We start from the raw sequence: 12,978 nt of genomic DNA, 5'->3' as shown, positions 1-12,978 counted from the left end.
AGAAAGCCGAGGCTTCAAGAGGCAAGGGACTAGGATGAACTTACACAAGGGCTGTGGCCCATCTGTGGGGTCTATGACCCTGGCATAGACCCTGAAACCTTACCCGGAGTGGAGTGTGCCAAGGCCTTATGTCAGGTGTTCTTTGGGAAGAAAGCCTTATTCCGGGTTCTGTGGACAGAGGCCAGGTGTGCCCACGGCCCCACCTCACACCTGGACAAGCTATGATGGGACATGCTGGCAACAGCCTTGAGATGGTCCCACCCCAGGGACACTGCCTTGTTCCTCCCTGGCTCCCACCCCCCTTCGCAGCCTCTGGTGCCCCATGGTCCATCTGCTGTGGTGGCAGTGCTCCCAGGGAAAGCTGGGCAAGAAGGAAGCAGAGAGGGACAAAGGGCTATGACCTGTGGGCTAAGGATTTGAGAAATAGCTCAAGGGCAGTGTCAGGACAAGTCTTGGACTTGGGCAGGGAGGAACAAACTTGGCAATGATCCCTCTGCCCACATTCTCATTATGTCTTCCTCGCCTGGCTTCAATCAAACAGGAACTTATTGTTTGCCAGTTTGGAGTTCTCTTAGCTGGTGGGCTCCCTGAGGCAGGGCCTGCTGTGATGCTTCTCTGTACTTTCACACATTGAGCACCAACAGTGTACCAGACACTGGGGAATCCCAGTCCAGGGTTTAGTGGTTGGACCCATGAATGACCATTGGCCAAAAACCTCATGAAATAGAGAATTGGATATGATCCTTGAAACTTGCCTGCTTGGAGTGTAGGCTCTCCTACTAACTAGCTGTGTGACCATGAGCAAGTCTTTTACCTGCTCTGAGTCTTGGTTTTCTCATTTATAAAAGAGAGGATGATGACACACACTATAAAAGTGTCTTAAAGGTTAAGGCGTATGTTGAATGCATGACATGTCATCAGTGGTCCACAAACTCCCTATGCCTCAGTTTCCTCATCTGTAGAGTGATGAGGAAGTTTTGCTCCATGGTGTTTTGTGAGAATTAAAAAGTTAATACATGCAAAGTGTTCAAACAGTCTGTGCCACATAGTAAATATTATGAAGTACTAAAATATAATTTTTAGTATTCTGCTACCCCAAATTTATCATCTACCTGTATCTATCTATCTATCTATCTATCTATCTATCTATCTATCTATCATCTATCTATCTGCTAACCTCTAGTCTTATTTGTATTCTATTAGTTTTTCTACTACTGACCTCTTTCTGCTCTAGGATCCCAGCCAGAGTACCATGGGACAATTTGTTCTGTATTCTTAGTTTTCTCTGGTCTGTGACAGTTTCTGTTTCTTTTTGGTTTTTAGGACCTTGACAGTTTTGAGGAGTACTGGTCAGATATTTGGTAGAAGGTCCTCAATTTGGGGGTGTCTGGTGTTTTCCAATCTACCGTGGGTAGATTAGAGTTATAGTTTTGGGGGAAAGATGCCAAAGAGGTGAAGTGCTCTTCTTATCGTACCCCCAACTTTATTTTTAATGGGAATGAATTCTTTGGATTCCTTTTTTGGGTTCTCCTTTGGGGTAGAGGGAAGGAAATCTGGGAGTGTAAAATCAAAGTTCAGCCAACTTACACTAAGACCGTGGGGACTTGGACTCTGACCTTGGGCAAGGGAGGAGGCCAGGCTGGTCAGAGGTGGGTAGAGCAGGACTTAAAACTCAGCACGAACTAAACCCTAAGAGAAGGCAAGAAGGGAGGTTCTATTGGGGAAACACTTGGCCCAGATTGAGGAGACCCATGGGGGAGGAGGTGGATAGAGGAGAAATAGAAAAAAGGCTGAAGGCAAGCTTCCCCTCTCAGCTGGACTGCCTTGAGGGACCTCATCAGTAGGAACCCCAAAGGAGAATGCAAGCCCCAATAGCACTGCCAGTCCAAGCCCAAGGTACGGAAGGACTTGGAGACATCCAGGATTACATCACCCATTACATGTGCCAACACAGCTGAATCTGGGGAACTGGGAGGACTATCTGGAGTCTGCCCAAGTGCCTGGCCAGAGAAGCAGCTCCCAGCTCTGGGAGGGTGCCTCTAAGAAGTGGAGGCAGGGTCAGGACAGAGCCCCCAGGCACCTGGCTTATGGTTGTATCCAAGTGAGGCTGATATGCCAGTGCCATGGATGGTGAACAAGCTCTGCCTCTTTGCCTATGATCTCGGGGTCTTTTCTGGAATTCTGAACCTACCCTGGGGCACAGGTACATCTGGTGGAAGGAACTGGGAGGTAGGTTCTCTGCTACCTGCATACCTGGGTCTACCTGCCTCCCCATGGTTGGGGCTCTGAGCCTTTCTGGTTCCTGCCCTGTCTCCTCCTTCCCCCTTCCCCTTCTCCTCAGGCTGGGCAGTCCTAGAGGCTATCATGTGACATTTGGGATCCAGAAAATTCTCTAAAGGCTCTGATTTGCCCCCAGGAACTCCAGAGCTGGAGTAGGGGAGGTGAGAGGAGCTCAAGACTGAGTTGGGACTTTGGTCAGGGAACTACTATAGACCAATTACTTCTCCATTCGGGGTCCAGTTTTCTTATGTGTGAAATGAGGGTTCAGATTCAATATTTTCCTTACTGTCCTTTTATGAAACTATATTAGATGCATTAATTATTAGTTTATAATCTATTGATTATATGTAATCATAATCAATAATTTATTAAATTAACAAAAATCCAAGATGAAAATTTTCCATGATCCATCCTGAAATGACATTAATATTTCTGTTGGCTCCTGACACTTTCTAGTCCTTGTTCACATACATATTCAATTTTAAAGTATTTACAGTAATACCATAAGTAGGAATTTATAGTGAACATTTTCAGCTAACATTACACCAAGCATATGTTTTCCTTTCCCTTTTTTTATCTCCTTTGTCTTGCTGAGGTAGCCAACATGAACCACTTAGTTATACATGCACTCATACAGAAATACAGTACACTGTATAGAATATGCATTTGGGGGAGAGGAGTCATTGTTTTACAAAATGATACACATTTCTCTGCAGCTTGCTTTTCTCGTTTAGCCACATGTTGTGGAAATCAACCCCAGCCAAGAGATATCACGCATAATTCCATGTAGAGATAGAACACATAACTCCATGGGATGGATGAAACTGTCCCAGTATCTTCAACCAGTCCCTGACTGATGGGGACTTGGGTTATTCCCAGCTGCTCTGTTTCCCCCACTAAAAACAATGCTGCTATATTTTGTACAAATACCTTTATGAACTGGTTCCTTGCATTTCTCTGGTATAAAATTCCAGAGGTGGGATCGCCAGGTCAGAAGACCTGTGTTCCTTTCAATTTCCAAAAAGCAGCTGTAAACATTCACAATGAGTGATTCACACACAGGCAGTGGACTAGGGCACTTCTCTGCCTGTGTTCTCACCAGCCACTGTAGCTACTGTCTTTCTAATGTCTGCCAGTCTGATGGATGGGAAATGGCATCTCTGTGTTGCTTCCATTTGTACTTTCCTGTTTATTAGCAAGGTAGAGCGTCTTTCCATTTGTTGGCTCTTCGGAGTTCCTCTTCTCTCAACCAGAATTCATATCCTTTGCCCATTTTTTCTACTGGGTCTGTCTTTACATTATGAATTTGTGGGATCTCGGTGTAAGAGACGCACCTGCCTTCTGCCATACGTACTGCAAATATATGTTCCCACTCGATCATTTGTCGTTTGACTTACTAGATTATCTTTTCCCACGCAAGATGCTTTCATTTTATGTAGTCAGGTATATTTCTTCTTCTTAATGACTTTTCAATTTCCTGTTTTGTTTTAAAAGTCTCCCAAACACATAAACTGTCTAAGTTTCCTTATAAATTTGCCCTTGTTTTTTTTTTTTTTCCTGTTTTTTTTTGTTTTTTTTTTTCCCACTGAAACTTGAAATCTTTCTGGAATTACTTTTGCCAAATTAAGGTAAGCTCCAATGTTATTTTCTCCCATGAGAAGAGCCAGACTCAGCAGTTTCTAATCTATGCTGTTGTAATCGTGGAGCCCCCAAGAGACACCTGGAAGGTGGCTACCAACATTGGGGCTAGCAAGACAGAGCTGTGAGGGGGTGGCACAGATCTCTCACTTCCTGCCCCTATTGAGCTATTCTGCTTTGGTTGCTTTACGAAATGGGATCCCAGGGGTGCCTGGGTGGCTCAGTCGTTAAGCTAAGCGTCTGCCTTCGGCTCAGGTCATGATCCTAGAGTCCTGGGATTGAACCCCTCATCAGGCTCCCTGCTCGGCAGAAGGCCTGCTTCTCCCTCCCTCTCCCACTCCCCCTGTTCGTGTTCCCTCTCTCATTGTCTCCGTCAAATACATAAGTAAAATCTTAAAAAAAAAAAAAAACCACAAAAACCAAAATGGGATCCCAGGAAAGATTGGGTTTGGGCAAAGTGTTCTGAGGCTAAAAGGAGTTTAAACACCTCTTTCAGGTCATCTTTGGGGGCCCTTCCAGGTCTGGCATTCTCTGACTCCATGATCGTGAAACAACATGTCAACATAACTTTATCCAAAAGTAATTTCAATATTAAATCCCAAGGTGGCTCAAAGTAAGTATTAGAATCACGGAGTTTTGATGATGGAAGACAACTTGGAAATCAAGTCTAGTGGCTCTCGATTCTGGCTACCATTAAATCACCTGGGAGCTTATAAAAAGTCCTGGAGCCCCTAACCAGGGCCAGAACAAGAGAATCAGTCCCTTGGTAGGGGGGCTGCGGGGGGGGGGGCGGGGAGGGCAGGCGTTGATGCTTGGAAAAGTCTCCTAGTGATTCTAATCAGCAGCCTGGGTTGAAGACCACTTCTGTAGCTTAACTTCCTTATTTCATTAGCAAATAAACTGAGACCTGGGAAAGGTGAAAGAGGTATCCCACAGCTGGCTAGCTGTAGAGTTGACGCTAGAACCTTTATCTCTGCCTCTCGGTTGGCTTTTTCATTTTCATTTGCATCAAACAAATCCCTCATCAAGCACCGGGCCTTGGATTTTCAGCCAGCAGCACTGAACTCTCCGTGAAGAGTGCTTTGTATCTTTGCGTATGATCAGCTTAAACACGTTCAGTTCTGGGCATCATAGATGAATAGACCTAGTTCCGCTTTGCTGGACCGAAGCGGGGAACAGGGTTTAAAGAACTATAATGATAAAAGATAGTGCGGAATTAATGGAAAATCCTATGCAGAGGAACCTACCGCCCGGTGGGGGGCTCAGAAGGAGGAAGAGGTAGCAGTTGGGAGACCCTGGGCTGCACGCAGTGGCAAGGGTTCTCAGGGCAGGGATGTCTTGGTGCTGGCTGGGCCCCGCCTGTCGAGGCCACCTCTGACCTTGTCCCTCTGCTCTGTCCTCAGGAATGAGACTGTGCTACACCAGTTCTGCTGTCCCGCCGCCGATGCTGAACAGAAGCCCGCCTGCTCCGACTTGGCCTCCCAAAGGTGGGAATGACGCGGTGGCTGTCCTCCCTTCCCCACCCCCACTGCCCTTCCCCTCTGAGCAAAGCACGCCACACAGCGCCTCTTCCTCTGAGTCCTGTGTTCTTGTTTGTCTGTTTTTACCTCCTGCCTCCTGCTTCCGTTTCTCTTTCCTTCTTTTGGACCCCAGATGAGCCATTCCCAACTCTTGAGGTCATTATACCCTATTGGTTCAAACTCCAAACTTAGACTCCTTCCCTCAAACGGCCTACATAAAATGGCATCTCTTTAAACTTCCAGAGTTTATGCAGAGTATAAAATACATACATAAAACATCATATAGGTCGTCTGGCACTCAGGAGGGGCTCAACCAATGGTAGCACCTATCCTTTCTATCAGAGCAAAGTAGATGCTTTCCTTTCTTTGTCCTTGCATAAAAGAGCCAAGATGACTAAGTTTAATTCTCAGGATTTCAACACTTCACTGAGATAGCCATTGACCTGGAAAGGAAAGGGGAGTGTTGGGTCTAGGGTCCGTGTCGCTGTCCCGGGCTTTCTTCACCTAGTTGTGGGTTAGTCATGGTCCCTCTTTTATTATTTTTAAAAAATTAACTAATTTTTTTTTTTTTTTTTTTTTTTTTTTTTTTTTTACTAGGGAACCCTCAGGTCATTTAATAGTCACTGATGACATCTTAGGGTAATATAACTAAATATATATACATATTTTTTTTGATTGGCACAGGCACAGCATGCCAATCTAATAAGACAGAAAATAGGGGTGTTACAGCATATATTTGGGGTCTTTCCAATATTGTCAACAACATAGCAGCCTTTAGTGTGAAATAGTCATAGTGGTCAAAAAAGCTATTTAGCTTTTAAATGTACTATAAGTTTTTCGTTTTACCGGGGAGTCCATCCCCATTCATCTAAGTGTCTGTCCATCATTGTCATCACGTTTGCAAAGTCTACCCCGGCAGAAGGGCGGGGAGTCCCCAAGTGCTCTGCCTGTGACGCTGATGTGGAAATGTGGGTGCCCGAGCCCCATAAGGCAGCTCTCCGCGTGGCCAGCTTACCACACTCTGACCCCTCCTCCCCACACATCAGCTCCCGGCTGTTTGATGTGGATATATTACGTCTCAGGACTGACACCTTGATTCTTTCTTTGGGTTTCTTAAGCTCAAGGCTTTCCTGAAATGTAAGTGTAGGGAAATACTTTTGTTCCATGCCAGTCACTTCCTCAGGGAGGGGAGGGGGAGGAGAGCCACTGAGCAGCTGAACTCACCGTCCCTCTGTCCACCTGCCTGCTGTTTGGTCGTCCGTCCTCCTCATGCTCTCGTTTGCTTTCTTCCATGTCCACCTGTCCCCCCAGCTCTCCTCTTCCTCCCCAACACCAGATTCCTCTCCTCTGGCTCGCTTGTCTTGATCCTTGCGCTCTAGGTCCCTCGTTAAAGCTTTGTTCTCTTTCCACTGAGTTTTCTGTCTCAGTTCTGCACATTTCTCTCTTCTTTACTTGTTTCTGACTTCACTGGCAGTCATCACACTTGGATTCTGGCCAGGATTTGCCCCATTTACAGTCTTCTATTGTTGGGAATCGTTTGAGCAAGTCGCTTAGCTCCCCTGGGCCTCAGTTTCCCCATCTGTAGAATCAAGAGGGTGATCTGTCTGGGAAGGAACGTTGACATAGTGTTTCATGGAGTCTCTCAGCTGCTCTGCAAGGTTAGACCAGGCAGGTTTTCTTATCCCTGCCTCATGTGAGAGCAGAGGCAGGTTCGGGGCACTCAAGGGCCTTGTCCGCAATCACACAGCCAGGAAGTCCCAGTGCCCAGACTTGCCCTGAGGGCACGTGACTCCTACTGCTAGCATTTCCAGGTTTAAGACTCAGTGATTCCATGATCTTTCTTTCCTCCTTTGTTCCTCGGAAAGTAACTCCATAGTAATCAGAATGGAAGCTATGGACATATGGACCACCCCTGAAAGGTGTTACTACTGGGAAATCAGGGTCAGGGAGGAGGTAGGACTCTAAGAAGGAAACTGGAGGACTGAAGCCAAAGCCAGTGGCACACCTTCAGGATTCCTCCATCCCAGGCTGAGGGAGGCATGGTTGCTCCCCGAGGCTGACCAGACTGGAGGATGGAAGGGAAAGGGAAGGACCAAGCCCTGTGCCGGCACCCTGGGTGGCCTGGGGGGCCAAGTTCTGTGCTGGGGACAGAAGCACAAGGAAGGCCTAGGAAGGCCTTTAAATGTACTATAAGTTTTTCGTTTTACCGGGGAGTCCATCCCCATTCATCTAAGTGTCTGTCCATCATTGTCATCACGTTTGCAAAGCCTACCCCGGCAGGATGGAGGAACTCCCCATCTAGTGGGGCACTGTAATGCCCCAAATGGATGATGGCTCCCCTGGAAACTGACTTGAAGGAGAAAGAAATAGGAGAATGAGACAGGGGGTGGGGGGAGGAGGAAAAGAATGAGGACAGAGAGTGGAGTGGCATCGGGGTGGTCTGCAAGGATGGAGATGGAGAACCCTGTCCCCTCCCCATGAGTTCTCACCGTTCAGACACACAGCAGAATCTTCAACATGTCCTCCTTCGTAGGGCAGGGAGAAGAGAGGGAAGCTGTCTACTCTGCCTCCCACTCCATCAATCCAGCTCAATTCAGGAACGTTTAATTACCACCACCCAAGCACCAGGCATCGGTGAAAACAGATCGCCGGGTGTCTGCAAGCTCAGTCTTGGGGTGGGGGGGCGCCAGCAACAGAAATCCTCCCCAGCATTTTCCATGCTCCCCCTCTCACTCTTATCCTTCCCATTCCTTCCTGTGCCCACACTCCTCTGCCTGCTGGGGCCACCCTGAGGCCTTGGATTCTGGTGGGAAGGGGAGGGAGGAGCTGTTGTGACATGTGGGAGAGAGGGGTGGGGAGCATGTGTGGGCAGGGGAGGGATGTTCCCCCCTTATGGGGGCTGGGGCACCAAGGGAATGGGCTTTTTTCCCCAGGCTTTGGGGCGGGAGGATAGGAAATCTATTTTCCTTGTTTCCCCTTGGAGAGACAGGCGCCGAAGTTGGGGTGGGATGCTCTGGGAAGGAGGGTGGGAGAACATTTGATGGTGGAGGGTCTGAGAGCACTGCCCACCGCAGCCTTCCCCTCTGTGTGGGCCGGGGAGACCTGCCTCCAGCGGGTCCAGACCTTCAGCTGCTGTCTGCCTCTGTTCCCAGTCATTTCAAATTGTCTCGTCTGTTTGGTTTGTAGCTTCCTAGAGTATATTTCTGTCTGTCTGTCTGTCAGTCTGTCTGTGTTTGTGACCTCAGTTTCTTGGCTTTTCTGGGAGGAGGCCTACTGGAAGTTTTCTGACAGTCCAACAGTGTATATGTCAGTCAAGTCTGTCTGTTCTTGGTGTTCTGGGGGAATCCCATCCCAAGATAGTTTTCTTCCATGAGATCCCTGACATCCCTGATCCCAGCCCTACCCATGACTCCTTCACAGCACCATATCCCTTTCCTTTACCCAGGTGCCCCACCTCCAGAGCATAGCCCAGACCTCCCTATGAATTTCTCTATGAGAATGTGCCAAGGTCAGAGACTGGGCTGAGGACGAACGCAGGGTCAGTGAGTCACAAAGCCCTCGGGCCACCCTGGGAGATCCTGGGCTGGGATACAGGGCTCCAAGACAAGCCAGGCTCCAGCCCAATCAGCCTCCTTGGAGTTCTCTGGGGATAAGTCCGTTGGCCTCTACAGGAGACCCCAGTAAGAAAGCTACACCAGTCACTCAGGTGTCAGGGTCACTGCCGTCCTTGGTGTGTGACCTCACAGCTGACTCCCTCCTCAAATTGCCAAGTTTGGGATGTCTGTCATCTTCCCTGCAGAACACAAGCTGTGGGACTGAACAGGAATGCCTTCCTTAAGCCCCTGGACTCATCCCCTGGGGGCTGCTTGGCAGCTGGTCACCCACAGCCCAACTGGTCAGACCTGTGGAGAGCGGCCGCCACCGCCGGAGGCAAGCCCTCAGCCCCGCGGAGAGACCGGCCAGGAGCAATCCTCCCACCTCCAGAAGAGGCTGCCAAGCCCCAGCCCTGGGAGAAGGGGTGCTGCTGGGACAGCCTGCCCAGACACCTACAGAGCAGCCTTTGGGGGGCGGGGTCAGGAGAAACTCTTGGGACCTGGAGCCTTCCAAGGAGTGATGCTCCAAGAAGTGGGGAGACCCAAAGTGCAGCAAGCCTGGAAGCTGGGGGTCCCTAAGAAAGGAGGCCAAGGGCTGGGCCTAAGGGACTGGGGCGCAAGGGTGCAGTGGTGGCGCTGGAGAGGCCTCTGAGGCTGGGCCACCAGAGAAAGGTGCCGAGGCTCGCAAACTCAGAGGCAAACGGCCTCTGCTTGCTGGGTAGTGAGGCTCAGGTGAGAGGTAGGGGTGGTGCAGCCCCGAGCAGCCAGCCAGGGGCAGCAAGTGCCTGCCAGGCTCTTTTATCTCTTCCCTACCTCCTCCTGCTGCTCGCTAATGACAAGGGCTTTATTCTAGGGAACTGAATAGGCTAGTAATTGCAGCCCTACTTTCCATCCCGTGGCTCTCCTCCCTCTCAGGCTCTCAGTGACACTCGGAACAATGACCCTGGGCTGGCCAGCCACCTCCCAGCATCCCGCAGGAAGGCAGGCCATTTGTCTCTCTGGGTGGCAATGGGGCCAAGTTGAGGAAGATTGGTCTCTAATAGGGTCATGAGAGGAGGCTCATTGGGGTGGGCGTGGGGGCTCAGGAAGGGGACCCCTAGGGTGGAAACGGAACAACCCCCAGATCTGAAGGGGGCCCCCGGCAGTCTCAACTGACTTACCCCTGGTGTTCAGTCCTTCCTCCTCGCGTACCCCTTACTCCAGGACGGAAGAGACACTAATATTTCTTGAAAGTACGATTCATGGAATGTACCGGGGATGCTGCACTAAGGCCTCTCAATATTTCATCCCAGTTCTGGGAGATAGCTATTACTCCCCTTTGTCGATAGGGAATCTGGGATGGAGAGAAGTCCCGTGTCTTGACAGAGGGACCACGCCAGTCAGTTCTGGAGGTGGAGGTGGAGCTCAGGTCTACCGCCAAAATGCAACGTCTCTCCATTGAGCTGCTGCTAGAATTTTTTTCTTTTCTTTTCTTTTTTTAAAAGAGCACAGAAGAAATCCTTCCAGGCATTTCTTTTGATCTTAAATAACCTCTATTTTCTCTGATTATAAGTTATACTTGCTAGTTGTTGGAAATGTGGAAAATACAGAAATGTAAAGAAGAAAATAATTGAATCCCGTTATATGGAATTAACCACTGTCAACATATTAGGGAACAACCTCCCAGGATTTTATGTTTCTAGGCATGGGATTTTATATTTTCCCTCATTAAAAAGAAAAGAAAAGAGAAAAAACTGTTGTAGGCTGCACTTCCCACTTAGTATACCGTGTCCCAGGAGCGCTCCAGCCCTGGAGCAGGCGTCCCATGCCCCCACCCTGTTCTGGGGGCCCCAGTCTGCACCTACCACCCAGGCCAGCTAGTGTGTGCCCTTGGCCGTGGGCTCTGCTGGAGGCCGTGCTCCTTGCCACCCTTGAGGAAGGGACTTCCCTTGGAGGATGCTGTCAGGGAGAACCCTTCGTTAGCATTGCTGGTGTCTCTGTCCGGCCTCTCCCTCTTGGCTCTCCCCAGCCGGCCTGGGGCACGATCAATGGACCAGCCAGTGTTTACTCAGAGATTATGGAGCAATTAAATTCCCGATCAATACAGTTCAGTCTTCAAACAGCCGGGCTAGGGAGCCTCAGCGTCACGTGCTGGCTCCATCAGTCACCTCCCAGGCTCTGAGGCTACTCGGGAACCTGCCCCACCCGCAGTGGAGGGGGTGGGGCTCATTCTGGGGCTGCAGAACTGCGTCCCTCTTCCCTGGAGAAGCACCGAGAAGACTCGGCCTCCCTCACAGGCCCGGGGGTGGGGGGAGATGGGGGTCTCTGGGGTCTCTGGGGTTTCTGCCTCAGCGCACTAGGAAGGGAGTGGGACAGCAGACAAGGCCAAGGGGGAAATGATCTGGTCTCCTTGGGCGTCCAGTGGTTAGTTCCCAAAGGCCTTGGCAAGGGTCAGGATCTTGCGACCTAATGCCATGCTGTGACACTTCCCATGGTGCCCTAGAACGGAGCAGCTGCCAACTGTGGGATTCAGGTGGGATTCCTGGTGACTGAGGACCTCAGTCTGGCCCGGGACGCAGCAAACCTGGTGGGAAGTGCCTAGCAGCGAGGGAGGGGGGTGTTGGGAGGGGCTGCTCCTTCTTCTTTTTTTTTTTTTTAATTTTTATTTTATTTTATTTTATTTTTTAAAGATTTTATTTATTTATTTGACAGAGAGAGATCACAAGTAGATGGAGAGGCAGGCAGAGAGAGAGAGAGAGGGAAGCAGGATCTCTGCCGAGCAGAGAACCCAATGCGGGACTTGATCCCAGGACCCTGAGATCATGACCTGAGCCGAAGGCAGCGGCTTAACCCACTGAGCCACCCAGGCGCCCCAAGGGGCTGCTCCTTCTTATTTGGGCTGTTTGAGCAGGTTACCCTAGTTCTCCAGTCTCCCAAGGATTTCTGTGGCGTTCTAGCAGAATCCACCTTGGGCGGGCTTTATACCTGAGGATAAGCACAAGGAAGATGGCCGAAAAATTCAGTCCTGGAGCTAGAGAAATCTGTCCCCTGACAAACCACACGGCCAGTCTCTTCACCGGTCTGTGCTTTTTGTCCCGCCATCATCTTCCCCGCCAGAGGCACAAAAGACAAAATAAATGTCAAGATGCTTTGATAGCTTGGTAGGGGATGTCCTCCCCCACCCGCTCCCCCTAATTCCAGAGAGTATTAGGGAGGCTTTTTTTCCTCAGCTGCGATGTGAAACTCATGTTTGGAGTCAAGAATTTGTCCAGGCTGATTTCCTTATGTACTGTTCCTCCCGGTCACTCTCTAAGACCAGTCTCTCCAGGAGACCTAGTTGTCAGCAGAGGTGCTTGGGAAAATTGCCCGTCCACAGGCCTGCGCTGGGGCTGTGGAGTGTGAGTGAGGCCGGGCTTGGGTCCACTTCCAAAGAGCTGTGAGTTAAGACAGACAACTTGCTGTCAGCAGTGTGATTAGAGATGTTTAGAGAAATCCTCCTCGCTCTGTTTTGTGTCCCTTACCCGTGAGAGAGGGAAAGAAAGAGAATAGTGGCTGTGAGGGATAGAGCACTCGCTATGTGCTAGGCAGATAGGATCTTACTTAATTCCTGCTGAAAGTTCTCAAACTGTGATTAGTCCCAGGTTTACAGACAAAGTGAGGATTGGAGATGATGAGTGACTTGTCCAAGGGCCACATACCCGGTGAAGGGCGAAACCAGGATTTGAACCAAGCATCTATGAGGGCTTCTGCTACCAGAGTCGGAGAACACAAGAAGGGAGGTGTTTTCAGCATGGGAAGTAAAAGCGTGATGGCGGAGTGACCATCTGACTCCCACTTCCCCAGGGGGCTGCTTCGAGGGGGCTCCTCGCAGAGACCCTGGTTTGTGGTTCAGGGACCGAGAAAGCTGGCCTTTCCTTGCTACCCTCCAAACAAGGCTGTTTGCACCCTCCAGGCAGCAGGAGGTAGAC

General features: G+C 49.8%; 1 protein-coding gene across 6 annotated transcripts in view; it reads left to right on the top strand.

The window, feature by feature from the left end:
* IQSEC3 (IQ motif and Sec7 domain ArfGEF 3) overlaps nt 1-12,978 on the top strand; it is a 103,581-nt gene that overhangs the window by 27,148 nt on the left and 63,455 nt on the right. For all 6 annotated transcript variants that reach the window (XM_047742896.1, XM_047742897.1, XM_047742902.1 and 3 more), the window contains exon 2: nt 5,322-5,405. In XM_047742896.1, the coding sequence (XP_047598852.1) occupies nt 5,322-5,405 (84 nt within the window). The remainder of the gene's footprint in view (nt 1-5,321; nt 5,406-12,978) is intronic.

Source organism: Lutra lutra, chromosome 8 (genome assembly GCF_902655055.1).
Source record: "Lutra lutra chromosome 8, mLutLut1.2, whole genome shotgun sequence".
NCBI lineage: Eukaryota > Metazoa > Chordata > Mammalia > Carnivora > Mustelidae > Lutra > Lutra lutra.
The sequence above is the reverse complement of the archived record's forward strand: the minus strand, read 5'-3'. Positions and strand labels throughout refer to the sequence as shown.